Below are 14,337 nucleotides of genomic sequence, written 5' to 3' on the forward strand. Positions count from 1 at the left end.
CCCAGGAAGGACCTCAGAGGTTTCCTGGCCCCTCGCCCCTCACAGCGTGGTCTGTGCACCAGCAGCATCAGAACCCTCAGAGAGCTTGTTAGGAATGCAGACTCCCAGGCCCATCCAGACACACTTAATCAGAACAAAATCACCAGGTGATTAGTAAGCACAGGAAAGTTTGAGGAGCACCATTCTAGCCCATCTGTCTGCTCACCAGTATTTGAATGTCTCCTCTGGTGTTGCTAGTTATCACCTCCTCAATCCTGCCATGTGGCAGCAGATGCAGGGTATCTTGGATGCTTTACATGAGAAGCTTAGTCAGCTTGCATTCAGATTTGACACTTGGCATCACAAAGGATACTTATCTTTATACGCACCCAGGAATTGGTTCCAAGCCCATCTTCAGCACTCCTTTCTTCATGGCATATGTATGTATTGAGCAGCTGCTGCATATGAGGCCCTGGGTCAGATGTTGGAGATACTGAGATAATCTGACAGTCCCTGGCCCCAAGCTGGGGTTGGCAATAAGTGAGCAGATTCACAGTGCAGAGCGAGACCTTCAATGCTCACAGTTAGCGCAGGGTGCCCCAGATGTACGTGGGTTAGACATATAACCCAAGAGAATGAGCATACCTGCTTGCTGGGGAAGGAGATACCTGTGCTGACCTACCAAGTAAGAATTAACCAAGCAAAGAAGGTGGGGAGGAGTAGGAAGGGCTTTCCTGACAGCATGTGCAAGAGTGTGAAGATGTGTCTCAGATGACCAAATTTCTACTTCTTGGTGCCAAAGAATCATTTTGGCAATATTAAGAATGTTTTAGGGCTTCCCTGGTGGCGCAGTGGTTGAGAATCCGCCTGCCGGTGCAGGGGACGCGGGTTCGTGCCCCGGTCCGGGAAGATCCCACATGCCGCAGAGCGGCTGGGCCCGTGAGCCATGGCCGCTGAGCCTGCGCGTCCGGAGCCTACGCTCCGGAATGGGAGAGGCCACAACAGTGAGAGGCCCGCGTACCACACACACACAAAAAAAAATAGAATGTTTTATTGGGGATTCCCTGTCAGCCCAGTGGTTAGGACTCAGCGCTTTCACAGCTGGGCCCAAGTTCAGTCCCTGGTTGGGGAACTAAGATCCCACAAGCTGTGTGGCATGGTCAAAAAAACCAAAAAACAACAAAAACAAAAAAGTTTTACCTTCTTTGAGAAACCAACAACTAGCTTTTCTTTTCCTGTGCCTAACTTTTTGTCCCTTAACACCCCAGACATGAATAGTCCAGTCTTCTCATTGGCTTGTTCTCTAACTGTTTGATTGGAAAGTTCTGGTAACTTTTCCCTGTCTTCGAAGTGGTGATTGTTTTCCTTCCTTTGGAATAGGCACAGGCATCCAATTGAGGAACATGGGCAGTATAGGAGGAGAGTTTAACTTCACTCAGGTGCTGCTGATGCTACTGCTGGACTCTCTCTTATATGGCTTGGTGGCCTGGTATGTGGAGTCTGTCTTCCCAGAGGTGTATGGTACACCCAAACCTTGGTACTTCTTTCTCATGGTGAGTACTGATGCTACTGTTTTATAGATTGACATTAGAATTTTTATAGGTCATCATCAATATTCCTATCTCTCTTTGTGGTGTTGGTTGCAAACTCAAACTCCTGGAAATCTAAGTGCAGTTCTCTAACCTGGATTCACCCCAAACCTATCAACTTGTGGTTGCCAAGGGAGCATAATTAACGAGTCTGTCTCTCTGACTCTTGCCCCACTGCTGATACCCTGTGCAGAGTCCCCTTAAAAGTGCCTGTGGCTGTCTCATATGTGCCCACTTGAGTGGCAGGCCCTGCATTCTCTCACAGAATGCCACCCCAACAAGCTAGAGCCCTCAGGACTCCTCGGCCTCTTTCCTCTTTGGGCTGGTGGCAAGGCCCTGAAGCTCTTTGAGACCTCTGTGACCTGGGGGCACAGGCATGGAGCACAGCTTTCGTTGACAACCCCATGAAGCTCTCCAAATCTTTTCTCTCCTATGGTGAGTAAATTTTCCTACAAAGTTGAACACATCATGCCTGCTTCAGTCCTCTTGCAGATTCAGTCTGATCCCATCTGAATTGCACAGGTACTCACTTCAGGCCTCGGCAAAGGCTGCCATGCTAGCCCTTCTTGGTCTGTGGAGAAATGGCTAGATTGTTAACGCCAGTATTTCTCCAGGCCTCAGCCCACAGGGGTACTGATTGCCAACACGACAGCTTCCCCAGTACACCAGGAGTGTGGATATGAGGCATCATTTCTAGCTCCATCCTCCGGACCATGGGTTGTAGGCTGAAATGCAGTTTATTAGTAGTAAGTCTGTGGGCAAATTCTTGACTTCTTCAGGCACCATTATGTGTTCGATACCAGGAAACTCCAGTGGGTGAGGCTGGGGTGGGGGTGGGGGGAGGGAAGTGTGAGAATTTAATTTACCAAAATATTTATCTTCCAGAAGAAGAGAGCCAATTTACCTAAATGTATTAATGTAAGTTGACTTCCTCTCTAGCCCTCCTACTGGTGTGGTGAACCTATATCCCTTACGAATTCAGTGCTGGAGTTGGGGGATCCTCAGAAAGCTCTGAAAAGCAAGTTCATTCAGGAAGAGCCTACCGATTTGATAAAAGGAATTGAAATCCAACATCTATACAAGGTATCAGCTCACAAATCTTCTTCCAAGGACTTGAGAAATAGTGCATAGAGGCTTCTGTTTTATTCTGACAGTGGTTACAAGGCACATTTTGTGATAGATTTTTAATTCCCTTCTGTAATGTTATCCTCAAAATTAGGAGTATAATATAAAATGTCCTGTTTTCTGTCATAAAGTTAAATGACTGGATGGAGGGTCTAGATGATCTTTCTTGAAACAGTCTCGCAAATGCCGAACACCTCTTGTTGGGGACACTCTGTAACTCAGTCATTTGATGGCTGACTTTGATCCACCAGTGTTTTTACATAACCAAATCAAATAGTAAACCAGATTTCACTGCTGGCTTCCAGATGCAGACGTGTTTGTTCTTTCACCAGTGTCTGCTGAGTCCTGCATTGACTAAGGACTCCGCTGACAGGATGACTAGATATAAGTTCTATACCCTGGTGTGTCCTCCAGAGCATTATTTTTTTGTTTGGAATCTTCCATTCTTCAAATACGATGAGCCTAAGGAGAGGCAAGTGTCCTCTGTATGACTGATACAAGGTCACAGTCAAGGTGCTAGCTCAATACTTTGTGTCGCCTTCCTTGGCCTATGGGATCAAGTGGATCACATGCTGGCCCAGGGGCTCCACAGCATGGGGGAATCATCCCAGCTCCTTTACATACTGTGGTAGCAGCTTGGAATGCTCCAGTCTTCACCCAATTTATTGTAGCTTCAATAAGCAGGGTTTTCATTTCCTCTTTTCACATAACAAGCAGTCTGCAGGCACATGGTTCTGGCATGATTTCAGCTGCTCAGCAAAGCCATCTCAGACCCCTTCTCCTTCTGCTCGCTTGCTTTCATTTATTTTCCCTGGGCCAGTGGAAGCATATAGCTCTCATCTGCGCGCTTGTCATTTCCCAGTTGCAAGATGGCTGCTGTAGCTCATCTATAGGGAAAGATAAGAGCAAGGGGCTTTCTTTTGGGAAGACTTCCTTCCTTCCTTCCTTCCTTCCTTCCTTCCTCCCTCCCTCCCTTCCTTCCTTCCTTCCTTCTTTTCTGCCCTTCAGTAGATCACTCCTTATTCTTATTGCCCAGAATTCTGCCACATGTCCACCTCAACTGCAAAAGGGAGACTGAAAAGTTAGGGAAGAGGACCGTCACACTTGATTCAAAATAATCATACCAGATGGATGTGGGGGCAGGAGAAGTGTGCCAAATTCCTTTCCGCAGCACCCTGCTCCCAAACACAGATAAATGGTGGGAAGAAGGGACGTCTAAGTCTCACCCAACTATAATTCTGCACTCCAGACCCCAAGTCCAGCCCGGATGCAATTAGACAGGACAGAAATTGTCTAAGGCGTAGACTGAAATGTGATGTATCTCTGCAAGTGGCATTGTGGGTGATTTTATTTTCTTCCTTATACTCATATATGAATTGTATAATAAGAAAATAATAAATGGTATTTTTTTTTTTTTTTTTTTTTTGTGGTACGCGGGCCTCTCACTGCCGTGGCCTCTCCCGTTGCGGAGCACAGGCTCGGGACGGGCAGGCTCAGCGGCCATGGCTCACGGGCCCAGCCGCTCCGCGGCACGTGGGATCTTCCCGGACCGGGGCACGAACCCGCGTCCCCTGCATCGGCAGGCAGACTCTCAACCACTGCGCCACCAGGGAAGCCCATAAATGGTATTTTAAATACTGGAGACATTTGATTTAGAATACAGGACAGTCTGTCTGGTGTTCCCTCCCTAGATCAATACCGCCTACAAAAGATGCAGGGTGCCCTTTCTCAGGGGATTAGCCAGGCAGTGCAGAGCAAGGTGTGGCTCAAGAAGCAGGGAGAAGGTCTCGTTCAAGCTCCGAGCCCTTTGTCCTTGAGCTCTGGCCTCTGTGGTTCAGCTGCTCTACCACCAGGTTCCAGAGGCCAGGGAAACCCCCCTGGTGTTGCTCCCCATCATGGTCCTCAGTAGCTCCAGGCAGCTAAACTCTGAAAGAAGGAGCTCCCTTATGGATTTCCACTTGGAGTCCCACTGATGAACTTTTGGAGGAAGTTGGTGTGGGTGCTTGGCCTGTCATAGGTTCTTCAGAAATGCCACATGCATGTGCATATTACACCATCAGTCAGAGTTGGCTTTTCAACAGGTGTTCTACAAGGGAAGGGATGAACTCATGGCAGTCAAACATCTGACCATAAACGTGTACTGAGGGCAGATCACTGTTCTCCTGGGGCACAATGGAGCAGGCAAAACCGCCACCTGCGACATGCTCACAGGTATGTGTGTGGGATCAGCCCTCCCGAGGAAGCGCTGAAGATATTGTTGATCCAGATCTAGATGTTTTGGCTCCATCTCCCCACATCAGATTTCACTGGCATCTTTGTTTGTTGTTTGTTTTTTTACTATCTACGTAGTAGTGCCTCGTTGTTCACATTACCCTGTAGCAGGAAAAGGGAATCTTTGACTCTTTCGGCCAATCTGAGGAACTTAGTTTCAAACACTATCAGGAGGCTGTGAACACTGCTTAGCATGTTTCCTTCCAGGTAGAACTTTCCGCTACAGTGAGGCACCACTAATCTCTCAACCAAACATTTCATCCACTTACTTTTGATTGCCAGGGGCACTTTTAGAATGATACCTGGAGAATTATTCTAAAATTATCGGTTTCAGAATAGTTTTTATGCCTAAATAATTCTTTCACATTCCATTAACTAAAATAATATCTGTGATATTTGAAAACTCATTCATTCAAGAAACATATTTATTGAAGGCTTAACCTATGTAAAGCTCTGTACAAAACCAGTGAGATGCATTTCCAAATTTCGAGGCGCTCTGAAAGCCCACCAGTTCTTCTGTGTTACATATAGAACACCAAACGGCTGGGAAGCTATGAGCACTTCAAAGTCAAGCTGCCACGATTCTCCTCACAGGTTGCTGATGCACCTTCCACTGAAGGCATTTGAAGAGCAGCAATATTGTGAAGTTTGGTCTGAGGTGCCTTTGGTACTAGGACTTTAAAAACCAAGTTTCAGCCCAGCAGATACATGCTGGATGGGCTCTGGATGCATCAGGACAGGGGTGCAGTAATGTCTCCAGACAGGTGGTCCTCTCTCAGGTACAGGCATTGATACTTCTGGCAGCATGATCATTTAGGGAAGGCCTCCCCTTCTATGTACACTTGTGAGGTCCTCAGTACTTGAAGGGTGATCCAGCTAGACACCAGGCTAAGTGATCAAGGAGGCAAGTCAGGTACAAACATTGTTTAAGGAGGCCAACTGATAGAAACACTCCATAGACACTTCCCTATTGCATTCCCTTATATTCTGTTCCTAGTATTCATCACAGTCTGTGCTCATCTGATTTGTGTATATATATATATATGTGTGTGTGTGTGTGTGTGTGTGTGTGTGTGTGTGTGTTATTTCTCTGTCTCCCCCATCCCTCTCCCTAGGAAGCTTGTTCTGTTCACTTCTGGATCCACAGTGCCTGGAACCGCGCTTGGCAAAGGATAGGCACTCAATAAATATCATTGAATGAATGACTGAATTAATTAATTAATGTAACTGCAAATTCTGCCAAAATGCAGACCATGAATGATACATCAGAGAAGCTCAGTCATGGACTTCTACCAGCAGTGACATGGTATAGAGAAAAGCCAGTGCTGCCCTGGAGAAAGTGGCACCACTGAAAGACACAGTGAGATTCAGTAGCCCTGAAGATGCTGAGCTGGGAAGGGAAAATCTGGCTGATTGCCCATGACATTGGCCATTGAAGGGCTTCTACATCGTATTGTTTGCAGAGAGGCCCAAAACTTACACAGGCATGTTTTGTATCTTAAACCCCATTTCTCCACCCAATAAAGTTATATGGCTTTTGGTTCTTCTATGACTTCTTCTATTGAGCTATTCCAACACTATAATTATACCAAAAAAAAAAAAGACTTTTAATTTTACTGTAGAGTAGTATCACTTTTTTTCCCTTTTCCCCCAAACACTCATGGTGCTTTATTATCCACAACCAAAATGGAAGATCTGAAAACCCCAATCAGTGGGTAATTTGGCAGTAAGTATCAAAAACCTTTAAAGTCTTATCCCCCTTTTGACCTACTAGATCTACCTGTATTGACTTGGACTAAGAAAACAACTGGGGAAGCAGGCAAAGTTATATCACATGTTTATACTTGTGAAGAATTGCAAATAACCTAAATATCTACCAGTATAGGTTGAATAAATAACAGGATATATTCATAACAATGAAATCTTTTTTTGCCTTTAAAAATTGTATAGATTCTGTTGATGTAGACAAATGGCCTCAATACATTGTTGTATCAAAAAGCCAGTTAAAAAACCAGAATTTATATTTTCCCATTTTTGGTAAAAAATTAATGTGTGAGTGAGTATATGCATACAAAATACATAAAGTTATATAGCACAATGTTAGCAGTTGTTTTTTTATGATGGGATTTGTATAACCTTTGTTTTCGTATACTTTCTTCTCCAACTTTGTTGCAATAGAAATTTATTGTCCTTTTTCAATATGAAAAATATCCTTAAAATAAGAAAATGTGAATAAAGACAAAGATAGTATACAGATGAGCAGCCTGCAAAGTTTTACACTGACATACATTTGGCAGTGAGTGCATTCATTCAGTGGGATTTATTTGGAATTTATTGGGAAGGAATCAGAGATGAATCAGTTATGGATCATGCCTTCAAGGATCCCAATTTGAAACTTTTAGGTGCCGGACATACTTTTCTCCTAGACCATATTTACTTATGCATCCATATTATTACTTTTTAAAGTATAGTTGATTTACAATGTTGTGTTAGTTTCAGGTGTACAGCAAAGTGATTCAGATATGTGTGTGTATATATATATATAGGTACATATATATATACACACACACCCACATATATATTCTTTTTCATTATAGGTCATTACAAGATATTGAATATAGTTCCCTGTGCTATACATTAGGTCCTTATTGTTTCACTATTTATAGTAAAATAGATGTAGTTTATCTATCTATGGTTGTTTATAGTAATGTGTGTATGTTAATCCCAAACTCCTAATTTATCCCCCCCATTTCCCGTTTGGTAACCACAAGTTTGTTTTCTATGTCTGTGAGTCTATTTCTGTTCTGTAAATAAGTTTATTTGTATAATTTTAGATTCCACGTATAAGTGATATCATATATTTGTCTTTCTCTGTCTTACTTCACTTAATATGATAATCTCTAGGTCCATCCATGTTGCTGCAAATGGCATTATTTCATTCTTTTTTATGGCTGAGTAATATTGCATTGTATGTGTGTGTGTGTGTGTGTGTGTGTGTGTGTGTGTGTGTGTGTATGTATACATACCACACCTTCTTTATCCATTCTTCTATTGATGGACACTTATGTTGCTTCCATCTCTTGGCTATTGTAAATAGTGCTGCAATGAACATTGGGGTGCATGGAGCTTTTAGAATTAGAGTTATCTCTGGATATATGCCCAGGAGTGGGATTGCTGGATCATATAGTAACTCTATTTTTAGTTTTTTGAGTAACCTCCATACTGTTATCCCTAGTGGCTGCACCAATTTACATTCCCACCAACAACGCAGGAGGGTTCCTTTTTCTCCACACCCTCTCCAGAATTTATTATTTGTAGACTTTTTTTTTTTTTTTTTGCGGTACGCGGGCCTCTCACTGTTGTGGCCTCTCCCGTTGTGGAGCACAGGCTCCGGACTCGCAGGCTCAGAGGCCATGGCTCACGGGCCCAGCCGCTCCGCAGCATGTGGGATCTTCCCAGACCAGGGCATGAACCTGCATCCTCTGCATCGGCAGGCGGACTCTCAACCACTGCGCCACCAGGGAAGCCCTAAACTGTCCTCATTTTAAAGAATTCTTGTTTCTGTTCAGCTTGAGTGATTTCCATTACTCTGTCTTCCAGTTAGCTGATCCATTTTTCTGTATTGTTTAATCTACTGTTGATTCCTTCTAGTGTATTTTTTACTTCAATTATTGTATTCTTCAGCTCTGTTTGGTTCTTCTTCATATTTTCTAACCCCTTATTAAACTTTTCACTGTGTTCACCTATATTTCTCCTGAGTTCTTTGAGCATCTTTAGGATAATTACCTTGAACTCTTTATCAGTTAGTGACTTCACTTAGTTCTGTTTCTGGGGTTTTATCTTGTTCCTTCATTTGGAAAATATTCTTCTGTCACCTCATTTTGCCTAATTCCAGCTGTTTTTATTTTTATGTATTTGATAGATTGGTTACATTTCCTGATCTTGGAGAAGTGGCCTTAGGTAGGGGACATCACATCCTATGCATCCCAGCAGTGCATTCCTGTCTGGTCACCAGAGTTCTGTGCTCTACAGGTGTTTCCTGTGTGGGCTATGTGTGCTCTTCTGTTGTGGCAGGCTGACTACTATGGGTAGTCTAGTAGGTGTGGCTGACTCCCAGTCCAGTTGTTGCCAGGCTCCCACAGAAGTTATTTACCTTCTCAGCATTGTCCTCAATAAGGATTCACAGAGTTAATAAATGGAAAAGGGCTTAGAATGGCCCCTGGCATTTAGTAATCACTCCAAAAATAGTACTGTTATTTCTTCTTGCTCAAAATAAAAGAGATTAATTAATATTTACTTTGCATCTGCAATGTGCTAGGTGTATGTTTGATTTATCCTTACAGAAAGTTTTTGAAGTAAATTCTATTATGTTCATTGTTCAAGTTCAGAGTCATGAAACTTAGAGAGGAACAGAGATGAGATTTGAACAAAAATATTCTAGACTCCATAGCCCATGCTTTTTCCTCTGTAGAAAGCCAATGGTGATAATGAGGGATTCACCTTCCACCTTTGAGGAATAAAACTGTTCTTCCATCCCAGGTTTGAATCTCTATTTACTGACTTGGAACTGAGGCAGGAAGAGATGGGCATTGCCAGCTTTGGGACCTCTGTCACCACTATGGAAGAATTCTTCGTTCGGTAAGCAAGTACAAAACTAGACTCCAGGAATCTTAGAGTTGGACGAGATCTTAAACATTGCCCTGTGCTTGAATCCTTTCTATAACATCCTCACTGAATGGTCTTCCAGCCTCTGACTAGTACTTCCAATAATAGGGATACTGGTTAATGCAGAAAATATTGAATGTAATATCACCCAACAAACAAAATTTTAACATAAATTTCTAGGAAATTTCAAAAAAATATTATACCAGTTGGGATACTTTTGATTGTAAGTAACATATAACCCGCACTCAGCCGGTTTATTAGGAAGGTTTATTATTTCATTTAAAAAGATTTCTCGGGCTTCCCTGGTGGCGCAGTGGTTGAGAGTCCGCCTGCCGATGCAGGAGACACGGGTTCATGCCCCGGTCCGGGAAGATCCCACATGCCGCGGAGCAGCTGGGTCCGTGAGCCATGGCCGCTGAGCCTGCGCGTCCGGAGCCTGTGCTCCGCAACGGGAGAGGCCACAACAGTGAGAGGCCCACACACCGCAAAAAAAAAAAAAAAAAAAAAAAAAAAGATTTCTCAAGTTAGGGCAGCTCTGAGATTGGCTGATTCATCCACCAAGCTATTTGAACGTAATGAAGCAGGGATGCTGGCTCAGTGCTAGGAAGGCTTTGAGGGGGCATTCCAGGTAAACTACCCAAGAGGCCACACTAGGCCATAAGGTGGCAAGAAGAACAGGTGAGTATTTTACCCAGTCTGGTAATATTTGTCTTCTAAATGGAATATGTAGGCTATTTACAATATTACTTATATTAAAATTTATATCTGTCATTTTATATTTTATACTAGTCCTGCTTAGTCTATATGGCTTATTTTCTCCCTTTTTTGAATTGTTTTTTCCTCATTTTATATTTTCCTCCCTACCCCACACTAGCTGGAAACTATATATTCTTTTTTTTTTTTTTTTTTTTGCTGCGCGCGGGCTTTTCTCTAGTTGCGGTGAGCGGGGGCTACTCTTCGTTGCGGTGCACGGGCTTCTCATTGCGGTGGCTTCTCTTGTTGCGGAGCACGGGCTTTAGGCACACAGGCTTCAGTAGTTGTGCCTCGTGGGCTCTAGAGCACAGGCTCAGTAGTTGTGGTGAGCGGGCTTAATTGCTCTGTGGCATGTGGGATCTTCCCAGACCAGGGCTCGAACCCATGTCCCGTGCATTGGCAGGTGGATTCTTAACCACTGAGCCACCAGGGAAGCCCGAAACTATATATTCTTATTTTATTATTTTAATGGTAAGCCTACATATTGAGATACACATATGCAATTTATCAAAGTCTCAGGTGAATTAGTATCTTTCCTCTGTTTCTGGAAAATACTAAGACCTTGGAACACTTTAATTTTATTCACACACGTCCCACCATCATCAACTTATATACTATTGTTATATATTTTAATTCTCTTTTTTAACTCCACAAAACGTTGTTTGGGGAAGACAATGAACATTTAAATTCATGTACATAGTTAGCTCTTTCTATTTTTTCCTCGTACTTCTCTGGTAACTTTCCTTCTGCCTGCAGTACATTCTGTACCACGTCCTTTACTGTTTTTATGCTGGTGCCAAACACTCTCAGTTATTTTGGTCTGGAAATGATTTTATTTCTCCCTGATTTTTGAAGGATATTTTCCTTGTCCATCCTTTTGCATTTATTCTAACTGTAGCCATATATTTTAGATATATTTCTACAGAATATAGCTGGAGTTTAAAAAAACATTATTTTGTCTATCTTTTCTTTTTAAATAGAAGCTTTGGTCCTTTACAACTAATAAAAATTCTAATTCATTTGGTTTTGAATCCACCATGTTATTCAGTGTTTTCTATTTATCCCACCGATTCCATATTCTCTTATTTCCTTTCTGGTCTTTTGGATTGATTTAGTGGGTTTGTTTGTTTGTTTTACTTTATATTTTCTCCTCTGTTAGTTTAGAATTTGTAAGTTATTTTGCCGTTCTCTTGGTGGTTATCCTAAGATTACAATGTGCATTTTTAACTTATTAAAGTTTACAATAAACTAGTACATTTACCACATTCCAGACAATGCAAGGTACATAGCACACTTAAATTCCATTTATTCTACTTACAGAGATATGTGCTATTTCGTTCAACTATTTCAATTCTGTGTATTTTTAAAAACCCATAATACATTATTGTTTCTTGTGCAACCAGTATTCATTTAAATTTAGCACATATTTATAATATCACTTATATGTGGAATCTAGAAAAATGATACAGATGAACTTATTTGCAAAGTAGAAATAGAGACACAGAAGTAGAGAACAAACCTATGGATACCAGGGGGGGAGGGGGGTGGGATGAATTGGGAGATTGGGATTGACATATATACACTATTGATACTATATGTAAAATAGATAACTAATGAGAACCTACTGTATAGCACAGGGAACTCTACTCAATGCTCTGTGGTGACCTAAATGGGAAGGAAATCCAAAAAAGAGGGGATATATGTATACATGTAGCTGATTCACTTTGCTGTACAGCAGAAACTAACACAGCATTGTAAAGCAGCTATACTCCAATAAAAATTAATTAAAAATAAATTTAGCACATATTTACCCTTTGCATTTTTCTTTAAACCTTCATTCACCATTAAGCTTCCATCTAGAACTGTTTTCTTCCTGCCTAAACAATGTCTATTTCCTTTAGTGCAGATTTTCTGGTGATAAAGTCTCAGAGTTTTTGTTTGCCTGAAAATATATTTTTGGCCTTCGTTTTTGAAGGAATTTTTCCTTGATATAGAATTTTACTTCAGGAGGGTTTTTTAAACACTTCTACAATGTAATTCTATTATCTTCTTTTTAAAACAGATTTACTGAGGTATAATTTACATACTGTAACATTAATCAGTAATTCATACCATGAAGTTTGATGGCTTTTAGTAAATTTTGAGTGGTGTGACCATAACCAAAATCCAATATTAGAACATTTTCCTCACTCTGAAAAGATCTTTCATGTTCATTTGCAAACGTCCCTTGTTCCCATCTCTAGCCCAAGGCAACCACTAGTCTACTTTCTGTCTTTATATATTTACCTAGAAAATCATATAGTATGTATTTTATGTCTGGCTTCTTTCACTTAGAAGAATGTTTGGAGGTTCATTCATGTTGTGGCATTTATAATAAATACTTACTCTTTTTTTATTTCTGAATAGTACTCCATCATATGGATAGATCATTTTTGCTTATCCATTCCATTCTATTGTCTTCTGGCTTCCATTATGTCCACTGATATGTCAGCTGCCAGTATTATTATTATTCTTTTAATGCAATCTGTCCTTTACCTCTGGCTGCTTTTAATATTATTTTTTCTTTGTCTTAGGTTTTCAACATTTTTACAGTGATGTGCCTTTGTGTGGTTTTCTTTGTGTTCCTCTGCTTAGGATTTTTATCACTTTTCACAATGTGTTTGCTAATATTGGTCAGTTTTGGAAAATTCTCAACCAATCTCTCTTCTGATCCTTCCTCTCTTTCCACTCCTCCTGGGACTACTACTTATGCATGATTTTTCCCTTTCAGGTGCTCATGTCTGTTATACTCTTTTTTTGGCTTGTATTCATTATCTATTGCTGCATAACAAATTACCCTAAAACTTAGCAGCCTTAAAACAACAAACATTTATTACCTCACAGTTTCTGTGGGTCAGGAGTTCAGGAGCTGGTAGATAGGTGGTTCTGGCTGAGGGTCTCCTGGGAGGTGGCTGTAGTCAATCTGTTAGCCAGGGCTGCAGTCTCTAAAGGCTCAACTCAGGGAGGATCCACTTCCAAGTTCACAACTGTTGTTGCTGGCTGACCTCAGTTCCTTGGTATCTATTGGCCTCAGTTCTTCACCATGTGGGCCTCTTCCCAGGTTGCTGGAGTGACCCTGTGATATGGCAACTGGCTTCCCCCACAGCGAGTGATCAGAGAAAGAGAGAAAACGTGACCAAGATGGAAGCTACATTCATTTTGTAACCTGATCTTGGAAGTGACATTTTTATCACTTTCGCTATATTCTGTTCATTAGAAGTTAGTCACTAGGTCCAGCTCACAATCAAAGGGAGGATATTAGCATGAGCAACAGAAGGAAAAATAAACAGGTAGAACTACATCAAAATAAAAAGCTCTGCACAGCAAACAAAATGATCAACAAAATTAAAAGGCAACCTACTGAATGGGAGAAAGTATTCACAGACACTTATATGATAAGGGGTTAGTATCCAAAATATATAAAGAATTCATACAACTCAATAGCAAAAAAGAAAAAAAAATCCAATTTTTAAATGGGTAAAGGGCCTGGATAGACTTTTTTTCCAAAGAATATATTCAGATGGCCAACAGATCCATGAAAAGGTGTTCAACATCACTAATCATTAGCGAAATGCAAATCAAAACCACTATGAGATAACACCTCACACCTGTTAGAATGGCAGAGAGACAGGAGATAACAAGCTTTGGCCAGGATGTGGAGAAAAGGGAACCCTTGTGTTCTGTTGGTCGGAATGTAAAATGGTGCAGCCACTATGAAAACCGATATTGAAGGTTCCTCAAAACATTAAAAATAGAGGGACTTTCCTGGTGGCGCAGTGGTTAAGAATCTGCCTGCCAATGCAGGGGACACAGGTTCGAGCCCTGGTCCAGGAAGATCCCACATGCCACAGAGCAACTAAGCCCGCACGCCACAACTACTGAGCCTGTGTTCTAGAGCCCACAAGCCACAACTACT

The 14,337-nt window shown here is 41.7% G+C and overlaps 1 protein-coding gene across 1 annotated transcript in view; it reads left to right on the forward strand.

Moving 5' to 3' along the window:
• Positions 1-14,337, forward strand: part of LOC131741584 (ATP-binding cassette sub-family A member 17-like) — a 95,788-nt gene that overhangs the window by 47,726 nt on the left and 33,725 nt on the right. The window contains 4 exon segments of the mRNA XM_059038617.2: positions 1,360-1,532; positions 2,508-2,651; positions 4,775-4,904; positions 9,479-9,602. Coding sequence (XP_058894600.1) covers positions 1,360-1,532; positions 2,508-2,651; positions 4,775-4,904; positions 9,479-9,602 — 571 coding nt within the window.

Source organism: Kogia breviceps, chromosome 14 (genome assembly GCF_026419965.1).
Source record: "Kogia breviceps isolate mKogBre1 chromosome 14, mKogBre1 haplotype 1, whole genome shotgun sequence".
Classification (NCBI taxonomy): domain Eukaryota; kingdom Metazoa; phylum Chordata; class Mammalia; order Artiodactyla; family Physeteridae; genus Kogia; species Kogia breviceps.